The sequence below is a fragment of the Calidris pugnax genome, unplaced genomic scaffold (assembly GCF_001431845.1).
Source record: "Calidris pugnax isolate Ruff unplaced genomic scaffold, ASM143184v1 scaffold24, whole genome shotgun sequence".
In the NCBI taxonomy this organism is placed as follows: domain Eukaryota; kingdom Metazoa; phylum Chordata; class Aves; order Charadriiformes; family Scolopacidae; genus Calidris; species Calidris pugnax.
Window position 1 is genome coordinate 8,135,274 of NW_015090922.1, and position 26,761 is coordinate 8,162,034.

At 35.1% G+C, this 26,761-nt stretch overlaps 1 protein-coding gene across 2 annotated transcripts in view; it reads right to left on the reverse strand.

Moving 5' to 3' along the window:
• SYT14 (synaptotagmin 14) overlaps positions 1-26,761 on the reverse strand; it is a 93,634-nt gene that overhangs the window by 50,561 nt on the left and 16,312 nt on the right. For both annotated transcript variants that reach the window (XM_014951220.1, XM_014951219.1), the window contains exons 3-4: positions 15,294-15,458; positions 8,735-8,953 (exon numbers count right to left, since the gene is read on the reverse strand). In XM_014951220.1, coding sequence (XP_014806706.1) covers positions 8,735-8,953; positions 15,294-15,458 — 384 coding nt within the window. The remainder of the gene's footprint in view (positions 1-8,734; positions 8,954-15,293; positions 15,459-26,761) is intronic.

Sequence of the window (26,761 nt, forward strand, 5' to 3'; positions counted from 1 at the left end):
TGTGCACATCAGGAAAAAAATCCTTTTCCCATTGGAGGACAGTCTTTCCTCCTCTTTGGAGTTGGTCTACGTGGAAAAGGAATTTTCCTGTTGAAAACCTTACCATCACTGACTTTGACTCTCAGCAGTAGATGACATGGATCTTTTAACATCATCTTTTTCCAGCATCTCTGCTACTAATCACAGGATAAATCCATGACTTCAGAATTATTCAAATGCATTTTATCAAGCACTTTCATATGTTTCCTTTAGTTGACAAGATACTTATTGTGCACAGCTTTGATAACATCTGTATGGCTTTTCAAATTAGATGTTCTCAATGTAACCCCATTCTCTTCCAAACTTTAAATTCAGACACAGATTTCCTTTGTATTTAAGTCCCATGTTTACGTCTTGCCACCTTTGTAATATTCCTCAAGAAAATTACAAAATAACATTGAATTGCATATGTACTTTCTACCCCTATCTGTGAACTTTCTCCATTCCAAGTCTCCAGACTCTGTAAACACTATGCTTGTCTGCCATTCATGCAGGTAAAGAACCATAACCTAATAACCATGATCATAGCCTAATACATTAATTACTTACATGAAAAGTTCCTTGCTATCAGGAACTTTTCGAAAGACAAAGGGTAACACTTTCTTGGGAAGTAAAAAAGATCTGAATTCTGTAAAACTGAATAAAAGAGAGCAAAAGTTAATCTTTGTATCAACTTAGTCTCTGAAATTCTCAGTTGACTATATCTTTGGGAAACATGCATCAAAATTTCAAATACTTAACAGAACTGGCTGTCTTCCACTCTTACAGAATTATAATAATAGAGGATGGTCATAATGCACTAGGAAGCTACTTTGAAACTCTTTAAAAAATGAAAACAAACTACAGCATCACAGAAATTAAGTAGAAAGCAAGATAAATCAAGTTACTTCTGGACAGTATTCTGCAGATCCTTGCAGTATCATTTGTATTACATGAAAATATCCCTAAAACATTCCCTTGATACAGCTATGGATTAAACTTCCACACTGCCCAGAGCCTTCAAAACCACAAGAAGTTATTTTTCTTCGATTTTTAAGGGCTTGGAACCAATGAAGACTCACTCCAATTTACCAATAAATAGAGGAGGCAGACACACATAACCAGGGATCTGAACTTAGTACCATTAGTATTGCATCATTGCACTTTCTCTGGTATTAGATGAAGATTTTAAATTGCTCTTAAAATAAGAATTGTCAAAGGTAGATGCCCACACACATAAGAGCATAATGAGCATAAGAAAGTTGGATCAACTAAAGAAATATTGTAATTTAAAAATACCCTTTTTCTCTCTAAAAATCTCTAAAAAGTGCATCAAGAATGATATCATAGAATCATCTAGGTTGGAGGGGACTTTTCAGAGACCTACAACTAAACCATGTCTTCTAAGCACCACATCTACCCATCTACCTCCAGAGAGGGTGATTCAACCACTTCCCTGGGCAGCCTGTTCCAACGCTTAATAACCCTTTCTGTGAATAAATTTTCCTGAATATCCATCCTAAACCTCCCCTGCTGCAATTTGAGGCCATTTCCTCTTGACTTCTTCCTTGCCTGTAATCCTTAGCATCTGAAATGTACAGACAGACGAATTTTGAGAGAACCCTGTGGCCTTATTTTGCTGAACATGATATAATCATGCTGAGGCCCTCACGCCATAATTTTGAAACAGTAAGTCTTCAATCACACTTGGCTTGAAAATAGATCTGCTTATATGTAAGGAATAACTATAGAATGATCCGTTTTTCCTCTCTCAGCCTGTTCAGTGGCTTTCACCTTAGCTTGACAAGTCTGAAGGAACAGGATCATGCTTTACAAAGGTATTCACTGAGGAAAACTCCCCCAGGTTGCTTTAACTGGGGAGATTCACCTGTAGACCAGCTTTGAGATGCTTATGAAAGAGCTTTTGGAGTTTATGTTGGGAAGATATTGAAAGAAAATCTCTCGTCAAGTAGTTCAGTGAAGAGACTTTTCCCAAGACATGAACAAGAGAGAAAAAAAGGCAATGAGCTGCATACCAGAATCAGATCCACAAGATTCCAGAAGAACAGTCACCTTCACGTGCAAAGATTGACGCTGAGGAGCAAGGCAAACATATGTCCAACAGACACATCAACATAAAGTGCCAAAAGCGTAGAGAAGAATAAAAGTGGAGAAGATAAACTACAAAAATAACATCATACTCTACCTTCACAATATGGAAAAGATGGAAAAAATCCAGTAGCATATGCCTGCTAGAGCAGCAGATTCTCATTTAAGAGAACTTATGTTTTCTCACTGCAGTCTTTTAGTGCTTCCATATGTTTCCAAAAAACCTTGTGAAATGTAAGGCACTTGGGCCAATCTCAGAAATAGAGCCTCTGAACAAATATGTCTTCAGCTGCAGGGCTTTATCAATTGAAGAGTTAGAAAACGCCTATAAAATAAGTTGGAGATGGAACCTGTGGTTGTACTGAGCTGGTAATCTATAGCCAAATAAAGTACATCTAAGTGTGCTAAGCAAGAAAGCAAGCTTACCACTTTTTCCATCATGATGTCTCTTACTCTGTCTCAGAATTGGGATCAATACCCTCTGCTTGCTTGTTAATCTGGAATTTTGCACAGCTGTTAAAGAGGTGATTTGGGAAAGACAGGCTTTAAGAACACCACAAATTAACTATAAAAAAAAAGAGACTTTTTATTCCCTTCTTCTACCTTTCTCATCTCAAGGGATTCAGAGAATCTTTATTTCAAAAGCAAAAAAGAAGCTACAGCTTTTGACATCTGCCTAGAAAACTCTAATTTCAATATATTTACCCTAATACTTCTAAGTTTAAGAATTTCCATTTTTAGGAATTTAAGGGATCATTTCCTTAAATAAAATAAATTGTACTTGCCTATAAAGCTTATAGAGATAACAAAGACACAACAACTTGCTTATATAATGTTTGAGTTTCTGAAGTTCAGGAAATTCTTTTGAAATTAAAGTTACTAAGAAAGCACAGTCCATATAAGATCACAATCAATATAGATACTAAAAAGTATTTCCAATTACCAAAGTAAAAGAAATAAGGGCAATTTTAAATTGAAAGTTTGTAAACAAATACACTTCCTTACTTAGACCACTATTTCAATTCATAACTGCCTGTTAGCAGAAATATGGTGTTATTTTTGCTTTTTTGTGGTTTTTTTTCCTATTTTTGTTCTTTATTTTCTGAAACAGAAGTGTTAATATCACAGTCTATATTAATCCCCTCTTCCAAAATATTATAAATAATTAGAGCACATAAAGGCAATTACTACATATTGAACAGGATAATAAGAACATTTGAAATGGTAGGGAATAATACAAAAGGTAGGATGCACATTATAGAAAAGTGGAAGGGAAACCATATCAGGATATATCAAACAGATATAAGTCTATGGGACCTGACAAGATACACCCCAAAGTCCTGAGGGAATTGGCTGATGTAGTTTGCCAAGCCATGCTCCACAGTATTTGAAAAGCCGTAGCAGTCAGGTGAAGTCCACGATGACTGGAAAAAGGGAAACATTGCACCCATTTTAAAACAGGGTAGAAAGGAGGACTCTGGGAACTACTGACCTCATCTCGGTACCAATAGAGGCTGGGGGACGAAGGGATTGAGAGCAGCCCTGAGGAAAAGGACTTGGGGGTATTGGTGGATGAAAAGCTGGACACGAGCCAGCAATGTGCACTTACAGCCCAGCAGGCCAACGATATCCTGGACTGCATCAAAAGAAGTGTGGCTAGCAGGCTGAGGAAGGTGATTCGCCCCCTCTACTCTGCTCTCGTGAGACCCCACCTGGACTACCTGGAGAGTGGCTAGCTCTGGAGTCCTCAGCACAGGAAAGATGTGAACTTGTTGGAATGGGTCCACAGGAGGACCACAAAAACGATCAGAAGGACGGAACACCTCTCTTGTGAGGACAGGCTGAGGGAGTTGGGGTTATTCAGCCTCGAGAAGGCTCCAGGAAGACCTTATAGCAGCCTTTCAGTACTTAAAGGGGGCTTATAAAAAAGATGGGAGACAGACGTTTTAGCAGGGCCTGTTGTTATAGGACAAGGGGCAAGTCTCAAACTAAAAGAAGGTAGATTTAGACTAGACAGAAGGAAGAAATTTTTTATAATGAGGGTAGTGAAACACTGGAACAGGTTGCCCATGGAGGTGGCAGATGCCCTGTCCCTGGAGACATTTGAGTTCAGATTGGATGGAGCTCTGAGCAACCTAATCTAGTTGAATATGTTTCTGATCATTGCAGGAGCTTTGGACTAGGTGACCTCTACAGGTCCCTTTCAATCCAAAATATTCCTTGATTCTATGTATCAGGGAAAAGGTGAAAAGGTCACTTCAGTAACTACCCATACTTTATTGGGTAACATGAGAAAGAATACAACGAAAATTATTGGCAAAAATAAGATTTCAAACTTTGAGCCAACTCTAGAACTCTAGGTCTAGAACAGCACAGAGACTGGGTTAAGTCCACACATAGGTACCAAGAAATACTGTAGCTATACAGATTTCTCTCTTTTCTGTGATTAACAGTTTTGAGTCCTTTGTGCAAGAGTTGGAAATTTTAGGTGTAAAAGTATCCTCTCTACCATTTTACTTTGCCATCTGTACCATTTATTTGGTCATTTTGTATCATCTTACTTTCGATGAGGATGTTTATCATCTTCTTGGTTTTCTAACGAACTAGATTTTCCTTTAGAGATAGTCCAGAATTAAGCCTGTCCATGAGAAGCTAATTGCAAAAGTTACATATTTACGACAGTGTCTGTAGAAATACCTCCATCTAAGCACAACATTATTTTTCATTTAAAATTCATCAAATATTAATCAATATTAAAACTCATCAAAATCTAAGTACATCAAATGTGCTATACAAATATGTAAAGTGGATCAGACACTAGTCATAAGCAGGTATTTGTGAATCAAAATTTAAAAACCTAAATTTCGTAGAATGAATTAAAGTGCTACTAGAACACTCCATCATCAAAATATACCAACAAAACCCACCAACACAACCCACAAAGTATCTTGCTTTCTTCTTTATCTATTAGAGATATTATACAAAGTGCCATGTTAGTTCTATATATATATGCTGAAAAGAAAGATTAATATGGCCATCTAGAGGAGAAAAGAATGATGTGAACACATCTCACACACACATTTTCAGGCTTCAGAACAAAACATTTTTAGAGGCACGCAGCCAGAAAACAGATGTAATAAACTAATTATGCAACTGATAATAAGTGAGCCTTAAAATAATATGATCAGACATTTTGGTGGTCTTAGTAATGCACACGTATTAATATTATACATGTTTTTAGCAATGCAAGCAAAGCTTACAGGGTGTATTAATAAAGACAAGATTATATTTTTGCCTCGTAAAATTTTTTGTGTGCACTAAGTGTTTGTGTCTAAACAGACAAATTTTAAAAGTGAAGATTAAAGTGCAGAGTAAACAGTTATTAGTAAAACTGTTTATTGACTCCTTTGAAAACACACAGCACAGCGTTGCATGATACAATATGTGATAGACATTAACTGCTAAAGAGAAAATAATGCAGAATTTTCCCCAAATGAAATACCATTTCCATTGCTCATATTACTTTACCTCTGATGGAATTTTTAATGATATCATCAGAGGCTGATTTACTAGCAATGAGCAGACGGGAAACATAAAATGAATTATCTCCTCTCATCACTTCACTAACACTATTGAGCCCTGCTCAATGTATGGACTGATTGGTGCCTTAAGCTGGAAGTACAGCTGAAATGCTTAAGTCTTAGAAGTCAGATATACTGTCAATTGTTTCTCATATTAAATAAAGTACGTAGTAACACATTGCTTTCTCCCCCTCATTTGTCTTTACACTTCCTATAAAAATAATTAATCAGTCATAAAAAAAACAGCTATTTAATAAAAAATTCAGGATTACACCATCAAGTCTTATATAGATTTATTTTGCAAGTTTAAGGAACAGTAAAGCTTTGAATTTTAAAAAATTGCACTGAAACATCTAAAATGTTGAAGCTGTGCGCTTGAAATCTGAGATTTTTAACCTCATCTGCTCAGTGAACTGTTTCTCTGAACGTATATGAACTGTTTGGTAGCAATTTATTTATTTTGGTAGCATTTTTTTTTTGACTGCAGGCTTTCTTCATAAGGTTTCCACTTTCTCTTTTCATCAAAGTTCTAGGTTGGGCATGTTTCCCTCTGTAATGATCATAACATATCAAGGTATACTCTGTCTGTTCCTCTATTTGAACACATTTCTATCATTGTGCAAAAATTCTGTCTTTTATGTTTGAAATAATTTAGGTAGAACAATGAAAGTACTAACACTAATTATTCTAGTGTGCCACCTTTAGGTCATCGAAAAGCAAGAAATACTGGGTTGATAATCTGCTGCCATGTCCAATACCACAAAGCTCTTTTTAATACTATTTAACATAATTTTGTAGATATTAATGGATTACAAAACCAAGACAAAATCATCACTCTAAATTGAAAGCATTTTGCAGGAAACTGTAGAATGATTGCAGGCTATCAAATAAGTAACATTGCTGATTCTCCACTCCCTGTAAAATATAGGAAGAGAATGTTCTCACAAGCAGCAGCAAAAGCCAAATATTGACAGTATTAAAGTAGGAGTATGTGGTTAAAATTTTACAATTTTCTAAGTTAGAAAGTTTTGATTGTTTTTGCTTTATTTTTTTTTTCCAAACCCTGAATGTTCTTTCATTATAATAAATCCAATTTGCATATACTAATTTTAGAGTGAATATGTGTGTGCATATATATAAACGGGTTTTACATCCAGCCAGCTTCCTGAATTGAAATAGCGTTGCAAAGGGATAGCAGCTGGTGACAGATATCTTTAGCAGGAGATGAAAAAATGAAAAAGGAGGTGGGGGAAAGAATTGCAACTCTCCTGATGCAATACTTGGACTTGCCAACAGGGTTCTTTTGCCTTAGATTCTAACCACTATATAGATTTCCAGACTGGAGTTCTCATTCGCGGAAAAGGATAGAAGTCAGCGACTATGACTTTTTATGATCTGAGAGGATGATAAGACAGACAATTATTTAAAACTAAAACACCAAAACCCCACAGATATTGGCTAGTACAGCATCTGCAGAGCTTAAGTCTTATAGAGCCAGAGTAAAAACCTGAACAACTGTGAAACAGAAAGAGGAATGTCACATGCTCCTTCCAACATGAATTATTCTATGATCATTTTATCAAGCAGCCTCAATATTTTGAAGCAAGACAAAGACATTATTCTCAGTATCTGAAAGTAGTAGTCTTGTAAAATATGTATCTGGTATTATTTACTAATAAATACTATTGAGCTTTCCAACTCCTGTTAATATACATCACCATTCTTTCCCAATAGTGACATGAGCCATATAAAAAATTAGCATCTTATCTTTCATATTCCCCCCACCAATGCTGTTGATAGTTTTCAGTAGATATAAAAAAACCAAACACTAATCTTTCATTATCCCTCTTCCTTGTTGTCATTCTCCATCACAGTGTCCAAGGATTGTTTCTTACTGCCTGACCTCACATCTACATCTCCTTCCCTATTTGCTGGAACTCTGAATCCTAGTTTAACAGCTAAGGAAAGAATTGAAAATTTTGATTATCAGAAAACAATCGTCTTACTCTGCAACCTACTTCATTTATGCTTTTTATGTCCTTTGAGTCTTAACTTGGCATCACGAATGAGCATGCACTAATTTCAAATTTCAGTGGCAAACAGAAACAGACTCTTATATCACATGGTAGAAAAATTCAACCTTTTTCAAGCACTTCTGGACAGTATAGAACATGACTTTCAATTACGTGCATCCACTTTTTATTAGACAACACCAATTCTCAAAAAAATCCTTCCACTTTAACATATTAAAGTGAGACCAATACATATTTTACTCAGTACAGTGTCCGTATTAGTCTGACTTTGAAGTGACTTCAACCAACGATTACTTTTTGTGCTAGAAAATGGCTATAGATACATTTCTGACATGTAGCTATTTTCAAGCACAAAAAGCATATTGACAAAATATTGACAGCAGAATTCTCTGACTCTATGTCAGGCTCTCACCCTTACTTAAAATCAAGAAATATATACCACAAAAGAAAGCATCCATTGCTAACATCCAACTTTCAACTCCATGGAAAAATTATATTGATTTAATCTTTCTAATAATTTATTTCTGTGATTTCAAGAGAAAAAAAGATACAGAACATTGCAGCAATGCACACTGCAATGCACCATAACCAATAACCAATTCCATTTACTTTGGTGTTATGATGGCTTATCAACAGAGGAATAACATGTCTTCTTTGTATTTAAAATACCACAGAATTCATTAAGATTTGCCATGCTTCCTTCCTAAATCAAAACAGTTTAAATTCCCCCCAAAATAAAATAACTAATGATAAAACTATATTAAACTTAATATAATAAGATATTAATATCATTTGCAGCATTTCCAGAAGAATGTGCACAAGTCCATGCCTTTTTTTTTTTTTTTTTGGAGCATGCACAAATATAAAAGATATCTGGATACTTCTTGCGGACATTGACTATTTGCAAGTCAAGCTGTCCTCATCTAGCACTTACTTATCCAGAACATAATTCTGAAATTTGGAATAAAAGGAATGCTTTTAAATCACTCTTACCTTCATCTATTGAGGCTTCACTACTGTATCCATCATATTCTGCAGACAGGGGACTATATTTTTGTCTGGTTTCCCATATATAGTTTTTTTGCTGTCTGCCATCCACCACTGGCAGCCTGGAACTCTGGGTTCTAGACAAGGCCTCATGATATTTACCCAGTGCTTCATCTTCACTCTCAGATGATGAACCATGCTGGTCTTTACTCATATAAGAGTTGTCTGTTTGAATAAAATAAAGCAAATCGACTACAGCTCAAAATAGAATACAAGAAAATAACCATAAGAGGTTATCATTGAAGATATTTAAGCTATTTCAATGAAAAAATCTGTAATATTTTTAAAATGTCACCTTGTTCAATTGTATTATGTGATTTTGTAATTGGTGAGAGCTATTTTTTTTCTAGAAAAACTGAAAGATCATTAAGCACCAAAAAACATTCTAAAATTTATTCAATAGAAAATGAATGGATCCATTTATGTAAGGCAGCACACACTGAAGCTCTTGAAACCCTACATTAAGGAAGAAAATGCTCAAAATAATTTATGTAAAGTAAATCTAACACTGCTTCAATGTTACATTTTGATACCTATCATATCAAAAAGGCAGCTCCCGATCCTTCATTCCCAGCTGATTTTTGCTGTAAGCATGCAGTATAATGTAGAAATGAAACTGATTTACAAAAAGAAGCCCGCAACAAAATCGTCTTAGGGTATTTATGTCAGTAGTACTTAAACTCACAATAACAAATGGCAAATGCTAGTGAAAGATGTTTGCGTGCACAATAAATAGTCCCTTGTTCAATAACTGAAATCAGTGCAGATTCCCATTGCAGACATCTGGAAACAGCAAAAATTGCACAGAAGAAACCATCTAGTTTATACCAGTTCCTCTATAATGCCCACTCCTTTGGCCAACTTTTTCCAACTACATCTTGTGTACGACTTCCTCCCGTGAGTCAAAGATTCAGCTGCATTTTTATTTCTGTAAAAGGGAAGCTTCTCCCTCCCTTTTCCAAATCTCAAATGGATTCTGTGCAAATTTAACATGCCATGCAGAAGTTCCGTGGATCTCAAACTCTAACAGGCTTTAACAGAGTTCATGTAAACTCAGTAAAGGTCAGCATTACCTCCACTCTGTGAGCAAGCCTATGGTATATGATTTGCCAATGGATTTCCATTACAGGCAGAGCTCTGAGATACCCACACTGCTTTTTCAGCTTGTGATTCTGCAAGGGAATACTGTCTAACATGCTATCCAGCCACCCTCAACTGCTTCTCCCCTCCCTGCTTTTATGCCTTCCTCCCAGTTCCCATCCTAGCTCTGCATTTCTGCGCCCATTAGTCTCTGTCTTCATGCCTGGCCAATCTCACTCCTCTGCCTGGATATTCCGACTAAAGGAGGGATTCAGTTTACCCAAAATTCAGCCACACGTCTATTTCTCCCTGGTACTCATAAAGCAAAACCTATGCTGCAAGTTTAGTTACATTTATATTTATAACAGGGTACATTTATATCCTAAGTTCCTGTCTCCTGGCTCCATACTCCACAGGTTCCTGCTCCAAGCACAGAGTTTTGGTCTGTTGTGGGGATTTTCTCTTTATCCTCTTTGTTTATTCAGTCCCAAATTCTCTTTACTTGCGCCTAACCAACTACTCATGTAACCTCAGTCTTTCACCCTTAGTCTCTCCTCTTCTATAAAACATTATCAGTTCTCTCCATAGCTGTCACCCATCCTACTTCAAATCCCAGTCTACCACTTGCATCATGTCACATTTGCTCAAGAAGTTTCTGTCCTCACATGTCATGTTTATTCTCAATTCTTCTGTTCAAACTACCAGTGTCCTCCAGTAACTGTAAGTATCAAAATGCAGGATAAGACCTGCTCTGTTCTTCAACCACTTAAAATGAAGCATATGAGTGCGAATGGGATGGGTCAGTGAATTAAACAAGCAAAGTATAAGGAGCCTTTAGTATGCCTTTTCCAATGACAAAGTTTCCAAAGACGTACAATTTCGGCAAACTTAAGTATTTTTTCATAGAAGCACATGAGCATCTCTGACATGGCAAAAGTGCTCTCCCACATTTCAAGTACATACTTCATACTCCAATATACAAAGGTGACAAAGCATCTTAGTGAAGCAGTTGTGAAATGTACTTTTATTTTGCACAGATAATCAGCATGTTTTTCCCACGCTCTTTTCCTGGAAATAGCTAAAGATTTTAAACTGTAGCTTAAAAAAAAAAATAAAAAATCTCAGATGGAAAGTATGCCAAATTTAATCCCAAATATTTCAAATTTGGCACACAGATATAAGCAACTGAAAATAAGGTCTTGAAATGGAAAACGTCAGGAAACCTTAACTGCAGATGGTGCTACCTGCTCTACATGCAATGTGTACATAATCTTAATTTGGTATTTATAGGAAAACTGGTGGCTTAAAAGACTGCTAATGAGCATCTAGATCTTTGAACTCCAGGCTAGTAATTTTAATTCAAGTCTGATAGATATGGTTCTTCCCATTGTACAGATGGCTATAAAGCAAGTTCGGTTTCACTTATCACTTACTGAAAAATAAGTAGGATATATTCTGGCTAGCAGATTCACTGTCCAGAGCCTACCCAGAAAAAGGAGCCTGCTTGCTGGCCCTCAACACCTAGGAATCTTCTGTGGATTTCCACAATTAAAATTAGGGCATAAAATACAGTGCCAGGCATCACCATTAGATGCATCATTTATCATTACAAGAAACATATTCACAAATATGAAATTATGTTCATTAAATAGTTTGCATAAAGTTTAAAGAATGGAATGGTATAAAACACAGTAGCAACATGTTTGAAAGAAGTGCTGAAAGTTATGCCTCTAATAATACACTCATGTATGTAAACATCCAGAAGTTTTCAGTGACAGCAGGTATTTTTTCTGCGTTCCTAACGCAAAAGAGAAAGAATGAGGATGTATACTATTATTACAAGTCATGAAACAAGACCTCTTCAAAAAAATCTCATTAATGTTAAAACACAAGCTATGCATGCAAACATTTTTAAAATGTACAATAAATATCTGTTTCAGTTACCTGGGAAAAAATAGTAGCTTGGGAAAAAATACTTTCCTACACATTAAAAAGAGCCCTCAGGGTTTTATGCCTCTTCTTGCCACTTTTCTTCTGATTTTCATATCTTTGTTAGAGACTTGCCTAATAGAATTAATGGGGTTTTTTTAAAAGCTTCCCTTTATTTGGCTAACATGGGTCATATGTAATTATTAACCTGTTGAAAGCTGTTAATTTGCTTATTATAGCACCTAAAATGCCATTTTTTATAGAGAATATACTTGATAAATATGATATTACCTGAAGAAATAAAGGTATGAACCTAGTTCATCAAACAAACATGGAAACTACCTCCTAAATCAAATTTAAAAAAAATAAACCAAACAAAAAACCACAGAGAAACAAAAACCAGCAAAACAAATAAGTAAAATTTTCAGATAAGGGAAAGCACACACACTGAAAAAAAACTCCAAACCTGGTATTTATTACAAAATAGTTCACTTCTCTTCAGAAAAAGCATCACCAGAAAAGCCTGTGTTGCTTTCTAGAAATTCACTACACAGCCTGTAAAACAATTGTGTAAGAATGCAAGGTTTTACTTCTTACTCACTAACTATTATTGCAATCCCATTGTCATATTGTTTAAGACTGGATGTTGAAGACGGCACACACAGCATCCATACCAATAATACATATATTTTCTTTGTAAGACTACAAATTTCTTTAAGACAAGCCTCAGTCAGTTCTTTCTATACTTAAAATTACTTAATTGCCACTTGTCATTGAGTTTTGTGTCTTGAAATTACTATCTTGCACATCCCAGAAATACATTCTGAAGATCTACTGTAATGTAAATATAACAGAAGGGTTTTTTTCTTTATCATCTTATCACATTTTATGCAATGCTTTTAAAATACACAAGATAAAAGCCACTTTCACAGAACAAGTGTTACTTTCCAGCATTAAATAATTCAATGGAAACCACGCAAGGCACTGCAGAGAAGGTAAGAAAAACTGTATATAGAAAAAGAAAAGTTAGAGCATAGGAAAGCCATTTATTAATCGGTTCCTTTAAGTAATACTTTAAAAAGTAATTAACTTCCAAGAAGTATCAACGTAATTAGAGAATGAAGCACTGACAACACAGACCTACTTTCATCCACAAGAAACACTATTATTAAATATGTAAAATAGGTGAAAAAAGTAGGAAGTATCATAAGTTTCAGGAAAGACTGAAGAACGCAGTTTGCTGACGGACCCCTCACCTTTTCCTGCTGTCTTCTTATTACATAGCTCTCTTGAATTCTTTTCTGTATTCTTTGAGTTTTTCTTTTTACCCACTTTTGCAGTTGTAGTTGACACATTGCCTTCATCCTTTGATACAGATTTTCCTTTCCTGTCAAACAAGGCTTCAGATTTCTTCTCTCTGAATTCATTAATGCAATTGGGATGGTCATTGTGTGTCTTCTTCAAGCTGGAGTCTAATAATTTTTGCTTCTGTACTTCAACAAGTTTTGTTTCTAAATCTTGGGGAACATTCATGCTGTGCACTTCTTCAGAATCCTTTAAATCAATTCCAGGTAACCGTGATTTGATTTTTCTATGCAATTCATTCTTAGAATTATCTGATACTGCATGTAGGCAATTATCTTGTTCCTCAATAGATTGCTCTGTTGTAAATTTATTACTTTCCAGGTTACTATCCTTCAAGAACTTATCATTTACAAAACACTCATTTCCTCCTATTGCTTCCCTTTTAAAAGATCCTCCTACATTCTTCAAATTCTGAGGTACTTCTGTATCACTTAATTGATTATCACTATCTCTGCCTTTTAACTGGCACTGGTTTTTGCCCACAACATGGCCGGATGCTCCATCTTGACTTGTATCTTTTTTTACAAAACTTAACGAATTAGAATAATGAGTCTCTTTATGTTCTGTAGCTCCTCTCTTTGCTTTCATGTTAATTTCCTGAGAATGAGCTAATGATGGTGTATGTTCCTCTCTCCCTTGCATAGGTTTATCATTCTGCGTTTTGGAGCTTTCATCTTCTGCACGAAGGCCATTTATCATGCTTGTTACTTGTTCTGTTACTGAATCAGCTACACAGTAGCCAACTTCTCCAACAGCACTGGTCAGATCATCCACAGCATTGCTAAGCGTGTCCACCAGAGAAGACACAGAGGGAAGGCTCAGATTTTGCTGGAGGTTTCTGAAGAATGCCATTTGTCCAATCTATTCAGCAACAACTTTTAATATAGAAAGGTCCTCTGTTTCACAAACTGATCAACTCAGTTTCTCCAAGTTCAGAGCTATTGGCTTTTGCTATCTCTAACTCAATACATTTACCGGGGAAGTTGAAGCTTTGCTCTTTCCATTCAATGTGCATTGAAAATAGCGAGAAAGCAACTAAGTAAATATCTTGAAATGAAGCCACAATCAACCAGCAAAACTACAGTCTTTCATCAACTGCAGCATCAACTAGCCATAATAAAATTCATTATTTTCAAAACTAAGACAACTGTGTGAGGTGGAAACATTATTTTTTTTTATTCTAACCTGCAAAGAAGAAGTTGTGAGACATTTAAATTATGTCCTTTCATCAATGTCACACTAAAACAAGCTTTTAACATAATAGCTGAATAAAAACATGCATCATGGAGATTCTTTACCCCAAAACATTTGTTGTCTTTTACATAAGGTAAGATATTTCGGAACATGAAGACTTGTTTTGTAGCAAAAAGAAAGTTAAGATGACCAACTTAATTTCCAGGGGGGAGAACTTTTTCTGTCTCCAAGAAAACTGAAAATAAAAATTTAGCTGCACCTTTTAAAGAGGCAGAAGGGAAGAAAAACTCAAATTTCCTATTCTGGTCTCTGGTGCCTCTCTCTTCCTCTCAAGTCAGGTAACAAAGCCTATTCAATTTCCACAGCCAAAAAGTAAAAAAGGGTATTTTATCAAACCTCAGTATCTTTTGCAAGGTCTTTTTCTTTTTTCCATTTCACATTATCCTTAAAGACATTGGTCTATTTTAAAAAATATAGAAATAATTTGTTTTCCAGAGGTCAGATGACTTCAGTTTCTAATGTTTTACTTCTTTCAAATACTTTTCTAGGTGAGTAAATGCAAGACTTTCTCCAAAAGGTCGGTGAAAGATTCTAATAGGCTGAGTGAAAACCCAGTAAGTCCATTCACAAATTTACTTGAAAAGATTTAATTATACATAATTATGGAACATTTAAAATATGTTCAAGAGTATTCCTATAGTACAAGAGAAATATCTTCCCATAAGTAAATGTCAACTCTTCGGTAATATAGCTGTTGAATTTCTGTGGCTTGTGAATATGAAGGTTTTTTCCTTTCCACATACTGCACAGTCACAGGAAGTCAACATTGTGTGTTTTCATCACTTAAGTCAAGTGATTATTTGTGTATTTTTACACATCCTTGTAAAATTGTGCATTGTTATAATTAAGGTTAGTACACTGTATTTCAGATACTTACAAAGTTTATCTTGTGAATTCTTTCTTGTAGTGTATCCTGAATCAAGATCTGGGAAACCACTAACATTTTCAAAACACATCTTCTTATTAATATATAGGAAAAGTAGCAACATGAGAACAATGAACACCCCAACAGCAGACAGGAATCCAATTGCTTCAGGAGACACTAAAAGAAACAGAAAGAAACACACATTTAAAAGTCTCGTAAAAAGTTTAACATAAATAAAGGTTATATTTATCAGAACTGATCAACTGATCATTAATAAATACTACTAAAGTTCAAAATATATAAGCAAGACATAACTGAAAAGCCACCATTTAAATTTGGTGTTTGACACCATTTAATGTTTGACACTGTCAAATTTCATCAGTTTCTTCACTTCCAATCATCTTTTCTAAGAACAGAAAAGTATCTGGTCCTAATGTAAGGGAAGACTGACATCGTAAGCAAGGTCTGCCAGAATGCTGGACCCCGTAACAAGACAGGGACTCTGCAGAAAATGAGGAGATGATCAGCAGATGCCAAGGCTAATGATTTTTGATGGAACATCTGAGAGAGAGTACAGGAAAGGAGCTAAGAGCATTCCCCCCTTCTGGAAGGGGCTGGAAGTTTGGTAGCCTGGACTCAGGGCCAACTCTGAGATAATACCGCTAGGGAAAGACAGAGCCCTTGCTGGTTTGGCCATTGCCTCTGCAAGCCTTTTTATGCTCAGTTCCTTGCTCCTCTTCCCTTAGGGACCAGCTGACTCTCACTGCTCCCTGACAAGTAGTATACTGTGTGAACAAAAAACAGAACAAGAAAAAGCACATAAAGGTATATTCCTTGCCCTGGCATCTGTGGCACTTGTATATAAACCAAGGAAGAGCTAAGTGGAATAGAGGTAAAGCACACTTAATCAAAACCAGGCAGAGGAAAAAAGGCTGAAGTAGACTGATGTGTCTAACAAAGTGTATAAAATAAACAATATGTAATTGATATTAAGCAGAAAGGAAGTTTTGGGCATCTTTTGTAGTGGTAGAATCTTGCAAATCCATAGCTCTCTAAGTAATAACATCAGTAATACTGTTTGGGACCAAGATTACCTAGGAAACAGTCTTAGAAATACGACACCAGGGAATGGTTGTAGTCAATTGGAGCAATGAGGAAAGAGTATTGAAGGGGCAGCTTGTTTACTTGAAAGGAGACTAGGCAGAGAAAGGGACAGAGAAGGGTCTAGAAAAGCAAGAAATTACAAACAAGTTGTAAAAGCAGTTCAAGAACAAGAGAGGGCAAATCTTTTGACACAAGTACACATACCCACGGATGATAATGAAGCTGACCTCCTTCAATAACCAAGGCTGTCAGAATACCAGAAGAAAGCCCCTTGGGCAATCCACTGGACTCACCACTGGGTCTACATCTGAAATTTGTTACTAAGTGATATGGGAGGTTAAAGTGAAGGGTTTACAGAATTGGCATTCAATAATATAAGAACAAAGTGATAGAATGGTAACTCAATAGTTGTGTGCAATTAGCAATACTGTAAAGAGTTATATAACTGTGATTCATAGTTGTATATTTATCAGCTAATTAATCTATTAATTCATTTATCAGTAGCGTGTTGACCAATTAGTAAACATTATAGCCTCTCACATGAGTTATGTCTCCCCTTTCTTTCTGGAGAGGGCTCACATTTCCCCTAGTCTTCCTTTTATTAGTGATGTACCTGTAGAAGCTTTTCTTATTGCCCTTGATGTCCCTGGCCAGATTTAACTCCAGACTTTAGCTTTGCTAACCTGATCCCTGGCTGTGTGGACAATTTCTCCGTATTATTCCCAGGCTACCTGTCCTAGCTTTCACCTTCTGTAGGCTTCCTTTTCCTGTTTAAGTTTGTCCAGCAGGTCCTTGCTCATCCATACAGGCCGTGGGCTATGGGGCCACTGCAGACTGTGCTTGGAACCATCTATCTAACTCCTCCTGAGCTTCCCTGATGCTAGATAGCCTTCTCACCATTTCCTGCAGCTCAGCCACCTGGCTGCAGGAGGTCCTCCACCTGGGCACACCTTTTGCAGGCAGGTGTGCCACAAAAATTCGTTAAGGCACCTCCTGCAGTCTGAGGTCTGCCCTACAGTTTCTCTCTTCAGCACCTGTCTCGGTGGAACCATCAGCCGCCGCTGGGGTAGATGGTGCAGAACCCCCAACCGGAGCTGCAGCTTTTGCTCTCTGATGAATGCCAAGGAGCCTTCCAAATTAAATTATTCTCTGAGTCTTCATATGCCCTTTGTAAATCTGGGCTCATACATTTATGTAAAAGTGGTGACTGAGAAACACACACACAGAGCCACAAGCCACCCAGTTTGTTTTGGGGGCATTATTTCTGGGATGACAGGGAACATTTGTGTTCATGGTGCTGTTTTTAAATAATTATACAGCTGTGTTTTAAAAACCACAAAAGATCAAAAGAAATGCACCTTCCACAATCTAAAAGGAATTGGTCAGATTTGCACTTCTGTTTTGAGCTAGATGTCCAGACTGATCTGAAATTGTGAAAATTATTTTTGCTCCACTTTCAACCTCTGACCAGAACAGATCATGTAACATTGTGCCTAGAACTCCGAAAGTTTTCACAAGAAAAGGAACCTGTCAATAGCTTTGAACCACCTACCCTGACAAAATTACTACAAAAATACCAGAATGACAACCAAAGAAACCCCAAAAGAATAAACAGAAACCCAACTAGCCTAGAACCTCTATTTAGTCAATATAAGTAAATTTTTTTTCTTGTTTTATTAGATTATATCAGAAAAGTTAGGAAAAACATGAACAACTCTCAACTGAGTTGAGAGCACTGTCTTTTGAAGAGCTGAAGGTAAAGTGAGAAATAATTGGCTGCCTTAGAAATCTGACCTTCACCTTCCGATCCACTAAAGTCGAAGACAGAACGAGAAATATAAGAACACAGTATAACTGCTGAATAGAGCCCAAATAAAACAAAACAAAACCCCCCCAAAAAACCCAAAAAACCAACAGTGCAACAGGGAGGAGAACATATATGTTATTTTCAATTTCAGGCAGTTTAACAGAAATACAAAGATATAATTACTAAGTTCCTCATCAGCCCTTCAGGACGAGAGGTCATGCTGCATCAAGCCAAGCAACAAGGTGAGAGAAATGGAATTCTATTCCAGAGCATAGAGGAAAGGAGACTAAATTTGTGTGGTTTGTGGGTTGGTTTTTTTTGTTTGTTTGTTTTTTTAAACATTTTCATTACCATGAACAAATAGAAAAAGAAATCCCTTTATTCATGAAAGACCTCGGCAGCACATCATACTAAGATTACCTGACATTTCCTTCATTTCCTGTTTAGAGTTGCTCATAATTTAATTTAAATCATTTATTACAGATGAAGTTTACAGCGACTCTGAATCATACTGAAGGGGTTTTGCATGTTTTTCAGTTTAAAAAATAAAAATAAAAAAAATTAAGCCATGACCAAGAATGAGCTGAAGAAAAAAAATTAACACTGTACTGGTGAGTAATTTATTTTTTTTAAAGTCTTACTGTTCTCTGATTTAAAGCAAGGAATTTGCCACGTGTCAGGTGCTTCGTTTTCACGGAATCTTCCTAATATGGGAAAGCCCCAAGATTCGACAAAAGCCTCAGTTTGTGTATATCCACTTTTGACCTCAAAGTTTAACAGATGAAATCTCCCAAGGTTCCACTGGCAGTAAACATGCTCTCTCCCCTACCAAGACTGTTTATGGATAACTGAGAATATCTGGGTCTACTGGAACAACATCCAGTTTTCTTTGAATTAATGATTCTGACCCAAATGAAACTAGAGACTGGGCCAAGAGCAGAAAATCTTCATTCTTCAATAACTTCCAGTTATATCAAACACAGAGGCAGTGTCAGAAAAGGTAGGAAGAAGAAAACTGCAATATACCAGGACACAGGGACCAAGAGTAGTGACAGTGGAGGATGACAATTATTATTATTATTATTATTATTATTCCAATCATTCTGCGATTCACAATAAAGGACAGTGAATGTTTCGCCTTCAGAGATCAACTAGTCCCACCCCCCTGCCAGAGCAGCATCACTCAGAGCAGGCTGGACAGGAACGCATCCAGGCAGGTTTTGAGTATCACCAAAAGAAGAGACTCCACAGCCTCTCTGGGCAGCCTGTTCCAGTGCTCTGCCACCCTCAAAGTAAAAAAGGTTTTTTCGTTATGTTCAGATGGATCTTCCTGTGTTCCAGTTTGTGCCCATTCCGTCTTGTCCTGCAGCTGGGTTTCCTTTTAACAGGATAGATTAACTGTACAACGTCTTCAGAGAAAAGTGCACTTTCAAGTATTTCACATTTGATCTTTTAAAACTGTAAGTTTAAATTTTTTAATTTTTTTTTTTTTTACTTATGCTTATATTGTTCAGCAATCAAAGCTACTTTGAAGTTAACCACAACCCAAAAGTAACTTGAAAGCACAATACTTTTGTTTTTTTCTCAAGTACTTCCTGGATATTAATCAGTTAAAAAGGTACTGAATGCAAACTGCACAGTTCTCTATGGAAACACAGGATCTGATGACATCTTCCTGGCATGAAAAAAAAACATTGGCTGATACCTTACAAAAAGAATGAAACTTTAGCTTCAGCAAGACTAATTAATTATTTATGTAATTCAGTGTGAACATAGGACTTGAAAATTTTATTTCCATATCAATTTGCATCCATGTAAAGAACCTTACAATGGTTGTTCACAGATTAAGTATATTATCAAGTTCAAATCCTTTAATGTATTACCATTATAAAGTCAGAAAAAAAAACCAAATAGAATTGTAGTCAATTTTCCACATGCAAATATGTATGGATTCCTATCCATGAATAAAGGTTTTCTACATCATTATACATTATCTTTGTAGAAAAAAAAAAAAAAGAAATGTAGTTTTTTTGCATATAAAATATGTCTGTGCCACATTCCGCACTGGGACTATTTTGATTCAGAACATATTGTCATAAATTCTGATTGGTTTGGGCATTAATCGTACCATGAAAAGCATTTTTAAAAATTGTCAGGGGTTCCCAGTGGTTTCTTCTATAATCACAAACCAGTAGAAATGCAATACTTTCTCAATAGTCATATTTCAAATTCAAATGTCCTACTTTCATAAACCTCATAATTATCCTCAGTTCTTAAGAAAAACAACTATGAACGTTTGAAATTCGTAATCATATAACAGTTTCAAAAATACTAAAATAACAAATGTTTTGCTACAAAGTTATTAAGACTAATTGAATCACTGGCTATGGAAATAGCATAGAAAGCTATACTCATTACAGACATATTATGTTAACATCACTAATTCACTTTTATTATTATCGTCACTAGAATTAGTATTATTAGAATACAGAAACTTACCATCTCTTCATCTTAAATATCAAATTAGATTCTCTTTGTCAAATAACAACTTCCCTGTAATTAAAGAATTTTTCTTTTCCAGAAGATGTTTCAAACTCTTCAGAAAATAATGGTGTCTTTAAATAAATAACACCAAAACAATAAAAATCCTCAGACATAATAAAAGCATTTAATGCTTTTAATATTAAATTTAAAAGCAGTTAATTGTTCAATATTTATCTATTCCTCCCAATTCTATTTAATATCCAGTCAATTAGTTTTGAAGCTCTCACACTCCACATCATACTGCTCACTTAGCTAGTAATGTACGAAGCCACATAGTTATCTTAGTGATGTTTTAATTATTCATTTACAATTGCAATGCTATCTCTTCTGTGCACAAATTAAGTAACTAGAGGTATGATCCAAAGAATCTCAATTAGCTTTAAGATCCTAGCACAAAAACATTTAAAATGAAAAATGTAAGCTTGTTTTTAATTTATAACTTCCTCTGTTTTCTCATTTTTTTAATAACTTTATCTAAGATATTTTAGCCTTTTAATTTCTTTTAAAGAAACAGAACTGTTGTTTTGCATTTAGTCCTGAAGAATTATTTATTGTTGTTAGTTTTTACACCACTACATCTTGACATTACCTGAAAATAACCTGTACTGTCCAGCTCGAAAATATTTTCATTCAAATGCTATTCACTGCACTTCATCACTTCATAACAACTTTCCAACTTGCACAAGAAATTAACATATTTCCAGAAAGCTGAACAGGTTACTGAACCACAAAATAAGATTCATGCCTTGATTGCCTTTTCTCCATGCTTGAATTATTTATCTCCAAACAGAACATATTTATTTCTCACAGACAACTCATGTCATAATGGCAAAAAAACCAAACAAAACCCTCTATACCTCAGAGTCAGCTCCAAATGAAAATGCTTTGGTCTGACTGATTACTCAACACGAGTCAGAACTGTACTTATGTACGTGTCAGCTTACATATAACTATTTTTTTTTTTCTTTTATGACTAATTATATAGGATGGTGTCTTCGCTAAAATTAAATAACTGAACTTAAAGGCCACCTAAAATTTTGTGCTCCTTCTAAACAACTTTTCTTCGACAGGGTAAACTCAACACACAAAGTTTCGCAATAATTTAGCAGAATTATTATCTTCCTGTTTGCTGGAGTAGTTAAAGAGGCAATAAGAAGTGAACAGAACCTAGTTTGCCTTGACAAAATGCTACACCTACAGAGGGCAGCATTTTATCCAGTGTTGTGTAAGAAGGTTTAAAAAATTAAATTCTTGACTACCTGCACTGTTTTATAAACAAGATAAACTCTACATGGCAGCTGACATTAACTATTAGAATACTTTCCCATATAAGAAACGGAATCAACTTCAGCACAAAAATCGACTAGCTGATGTTTCTGCTAAAAACCAATGACAATGAACTCAGAATTTTCTCTAAACATTTTATCAAATGTATCAAAAGACAGAATTCCAAATATATCTCCTACGCTCCCTTTTTTGTTTTGTCTTTATCTTTCTTTTTTTTCATATAAAACACTGAAACGGCATAATGCCTTTCTCAAATTTACTTATTTCTTTTATCTTTTGCCAAAATAAGCATCAGGAAAAGTATATTAGCTCAACTTAAAGCATGACATTAAAGGTCATCTATTAATATTTTTAATTCTTTAGCTACATTTAGGTTACATTGAAACTTTTCTGGTAAAGACACTGCCCCTTTAATTCAAACTCTACTAATGGCTGCATTTGTCAGCTTACTATGTTTAATGCACATGTTCCAGTGCTAGTTTAAGGATGTTCTTTCCTATGCGTTTGTTTCTCCTCCATCTTGCACTTTGTTATACAGCAAGTTTACACACTCTCTGGTACAAATTACAAGCAAGTGCAACAGGAGCAACCTGTATTTCAACACTTTAAATATATATACCCAGTATATTACCCTGAGTGACATACAATTTTAATTGAACATAAACATAAAATGACAATTTGAATTTCAATACAGAACTGAAAAGAGCATTTCCTAAACAAGAAAATTATTAATAATTTTTAGTAACATGAACCTTTCAGAAGTTTTGAAAGACTGACAGAATGAAATCAGGATGAAAGTAAACCTTTCAAAATAATACCGGGGAAAACAGAAAATCTACATTATCTGAAAAGATACGTGATGTGATTTAAAGGCTAATTTATAAAAAATATCACACACCTAACATTAAGTAAAAAAATAAATGCGCCTGTTTACATGAAAAAAATTACTGGAATTATTGTGTCACAACAGGTACATTGCACTGGTTGAACTCCAGTGTCACTTTTACTCCAGTGGAAAGTTATCAGCAACAATAACTGTTTTCATCATTCGGTTTATGTGTCCTCACACTGGCTTAAGGGTAATCTGAACTGCTACAGAGATTAATCAGGACTTTTTGCCCCTCTTGTTTTCTTGACATCTAATTACAAGGACTAATAAGAAAAAATATGTTTTAACATCTAGGTTCCAGGACTTGCTTCACACAGGAAGAAAGTCTAGAATGTATTTTAATTAAAAAAATTCGGTTTATTTAATTTTATTATGAGTAATTAGATTACTCGACTAAATATTATATCAAATAGAGTTCAATATATTTCATAAATTACAGTTTGTGTTAAAAAGGTCTTGGTTCAGCAAGTTAATAATCACATACAAATATTTATGTGCTGTTATCTATCAACTCTAGTACTGCCTCTGCAGTTTGTCATTTATAGGATTTCTTTCCCTTTCTTCTAAAATACCATGCAGAAACTGCCTTTTGGAGATAAATTTAATTATAGGAAAAAGAGGACCATGGGCTCCAAAATATCACTGATTTAATAAAGAATTTAGGAATAACAGGAACCATACTCTGAGATGGAGATTCAAACTTTTGACAGAAATCTTTTAATTCCTAAATCCTTATGGGCTGAGGAAGTTGTCAACCTGCCACCCCTGCTGACTTAGCAGTCCCTCAGTGTCTTTTCTCTCTAATATGGAATTCATCTCCCATTAAGTAGTATCTAACAACAGAAAACTCTCAAAAGAAATAGTGAAGGAAACATCGTATTGCTACTTGGAATAGACATAGATCGTGGAATCATCTTTATAACCTCCAAATCCCAATAATCTGTTGCAATTACATAGCGTATTACAGGACTGTATTCTCCACACAGTGGGTGTGATTATAGACTTTTAATGGCAGTCTCAAATAACGCTCCCAATGCAAAAATATTAAAGACCTGCAGGGGTCTAGAGCCTTGTGGCTTAAAAGTTCATAGCTACTACAAAGTAATGCTGCACTACTGGGGGAAAAAAAATCTTCATAATAAAAACCTTTTAAACCCACATTTTTCCTATCAGCAGCTACAATTAACAGCAAAGTGCGAGACAATACAGGATCCAGGTTTCTGAACAGCACAGTGATTAACTAGGATACATAGCAAGGTACTGTGCAGTCAAAATGATTAAATGAACATTTTAAGTGAAGAAATTCCAGGGTTTAGATTTAGCAAAGTACTTAACCACTGAATTTCCTAAGAAAGAAAAGAGAGCGCAATAGTTGGAGTTAACTGACCCCAGTATATGCTGCTTTCCAGAAGACTCCAAACACAGGAGAACACACAGAAACTTAACTTTGCTTCCAGTATGGGCATCATCTCAAAGAAAAATATTTACTTCAGATTACATTTTCTCTACTCCAAAATGTATAAATACAGATTAGCTTTCCAACAGAGTGCAAAATTTAATATCTATTACAATGTTGTTAATTCTAACATTACTACTTTCATTTTTTTAATATGTAGCCACACCTTTATGTCTCCCAGATCTATTAAATTTAGTATGCATAGCATAAAGGACATAAAACTTCTTCCAGCCTGGACAAAAATACTTATGGACTAGTTAACTTAAAATAGACAAATAATTATGAGCAGATTATTATTTTCTGTCTATATTATAAAAGTAGCTTTGTGTTTACTTTTTAATTAAAAGGCTTTATTCCTATTTCTGTAAAAAGAGAATATGCATTTTACTCTGTACTTTCCACATCTGAACCCTTAAATGAGTATAAACAACATATATTTATAATGTTTTACACTAATGTGAGGTTACCTAATTTAAAGAAATTTGTTACCATATGGAGTATCACCTTTCTCTTGATGAAGAACAAGAAGTTCTACAAACTGGATGACAGCAGAAAGAAGAAAAATAATTTTGCTTCTTTTTGAGGCACTTACCTAGTACAGACTACTACATAAAATCTGTAATATAACTTGAATATCAGACACAGTTGACTTTCAATAAAACAATGTTTCACTCATGAAACTCATGAACAATTTTTTTTTTATTATTTTAATTAAATACAGTTGGCAACTTAACATTCAGATACATGCAAATGGGTAAGAATAGTTGACCAGAACATTAAAGAGGACATAGCTCTCGTTAAAGAATATTTCTGACAAAACAAAAATTCATACCTTCTAATCTTTTCAAAATTATTATTAAAAGTTACATTATTCATTGTCAGCCAAAGACATTGCCTTTTTGCAACTTCTTTCTTTTGCATATTAAAGAGCACTTCTGTTCCATTATTAGTCACAAAGACAGTTTGCTGAATAATTTCCTTTGTTTGCAAGACTGCCATGACAATAGAAGAGAACATCTTGCAAAAGAAAAGAGGACTTAAAAATAATCTTTAAAAAATCTGTGCAACTCAGACCTTACTCAGGTACTCAATCTACACTTCCATGAATTAAATACAAAATACATTGCTGAGTTAGAAATATCACTTTGCATTACTTCAAAAATATACAAAGGAACAACGAAAGGTGAAAGAAACCTAAAAATAACATGGCCATATATTTTTTGCTTATATGTGACTTCTGTGTCACACAGTGAGTATTATACATATCAGAATATATTAAATAGGGTTTTTCTTCAGTTACAGCTCAATGTTGTAAACACTTATCACAAGTCTGTCTGGTCTGTAAAAACAGAACCTGAAAACCACCTTAATAAAAATATTAGTACATCTAAAACCAGCCAATTCCAAGTTAGACTAGCAGCCTAGCTACAGTGCACTACACAGCCAAGTAAGATACATTTTTCTGAAGTCTGATCTTAAGTTCCCTAAAATATTTTATGTACATAGCAAATGACCGAAGGAACAACTTAACATAACTCTCATTACTCTCTCAAAAACAGCATGTTAGGAAAATAGTCAGCAAAATGGCAAACCTTTAACTGAGAAATTTAAGAAAAACCCTGTTACCTCCTTCTGCTGTCAAGAACCCTAAGTGACTGAATCAAATGACACAGTCACTAACTAAACTAAGCAGGAATCTCCTTAGACAAGTCTTCAATTTGTATTGTCAGACAAGAAGTAAGAATTTGAATCTGTGTGTGTACATAAAACAAACTTACATTAAATAATAAAACCAAACAAGAACTTAATTTATAATAAAAAGCCAAAATATCTTTTTTCCTTTTCCACTTTCCAGAATTCAACAATGAATAAATACAAACCCACACGAACAGTTTGACCACTTTGCTATGTTAAACACACAAGTCACAAATTTCAGTGCTGTATTACCAAACTTCTGTAATGCCTGATCACACGTCTTCAAATTTCTATAGCTGGAAAGTGACTCGTTCTCTACTTTGCAGCTATGAGGTGTTATATAACTGCCACAATATATGCACATCTTCAGGACACATACATACCCTATATTTATGCATTTAGAAGAAACCTCTGTTTAAAAATACGTACAAATCAAGTTTCTAAGACTTTCTAGAAAAGCCTATCAAGTTTTCTTACTCCTGATCAGCTTTTTGTAGATTCTTCGCAAAAATGTACAAATCTGCTAATAGGAAACGGAACAAGCAAAACACCACTAAAGTACTGTAAATCTTCTAGTGCAGGCATCAAGTTGACCCACCACAGTCTATCTTGGGCAACTGTGAAGCTGCAACAACATTATGTGACACGTGAGCAGGCCCTGTGCTAGACAACCTAGTATTTCGTTAGCAAATTTCAGT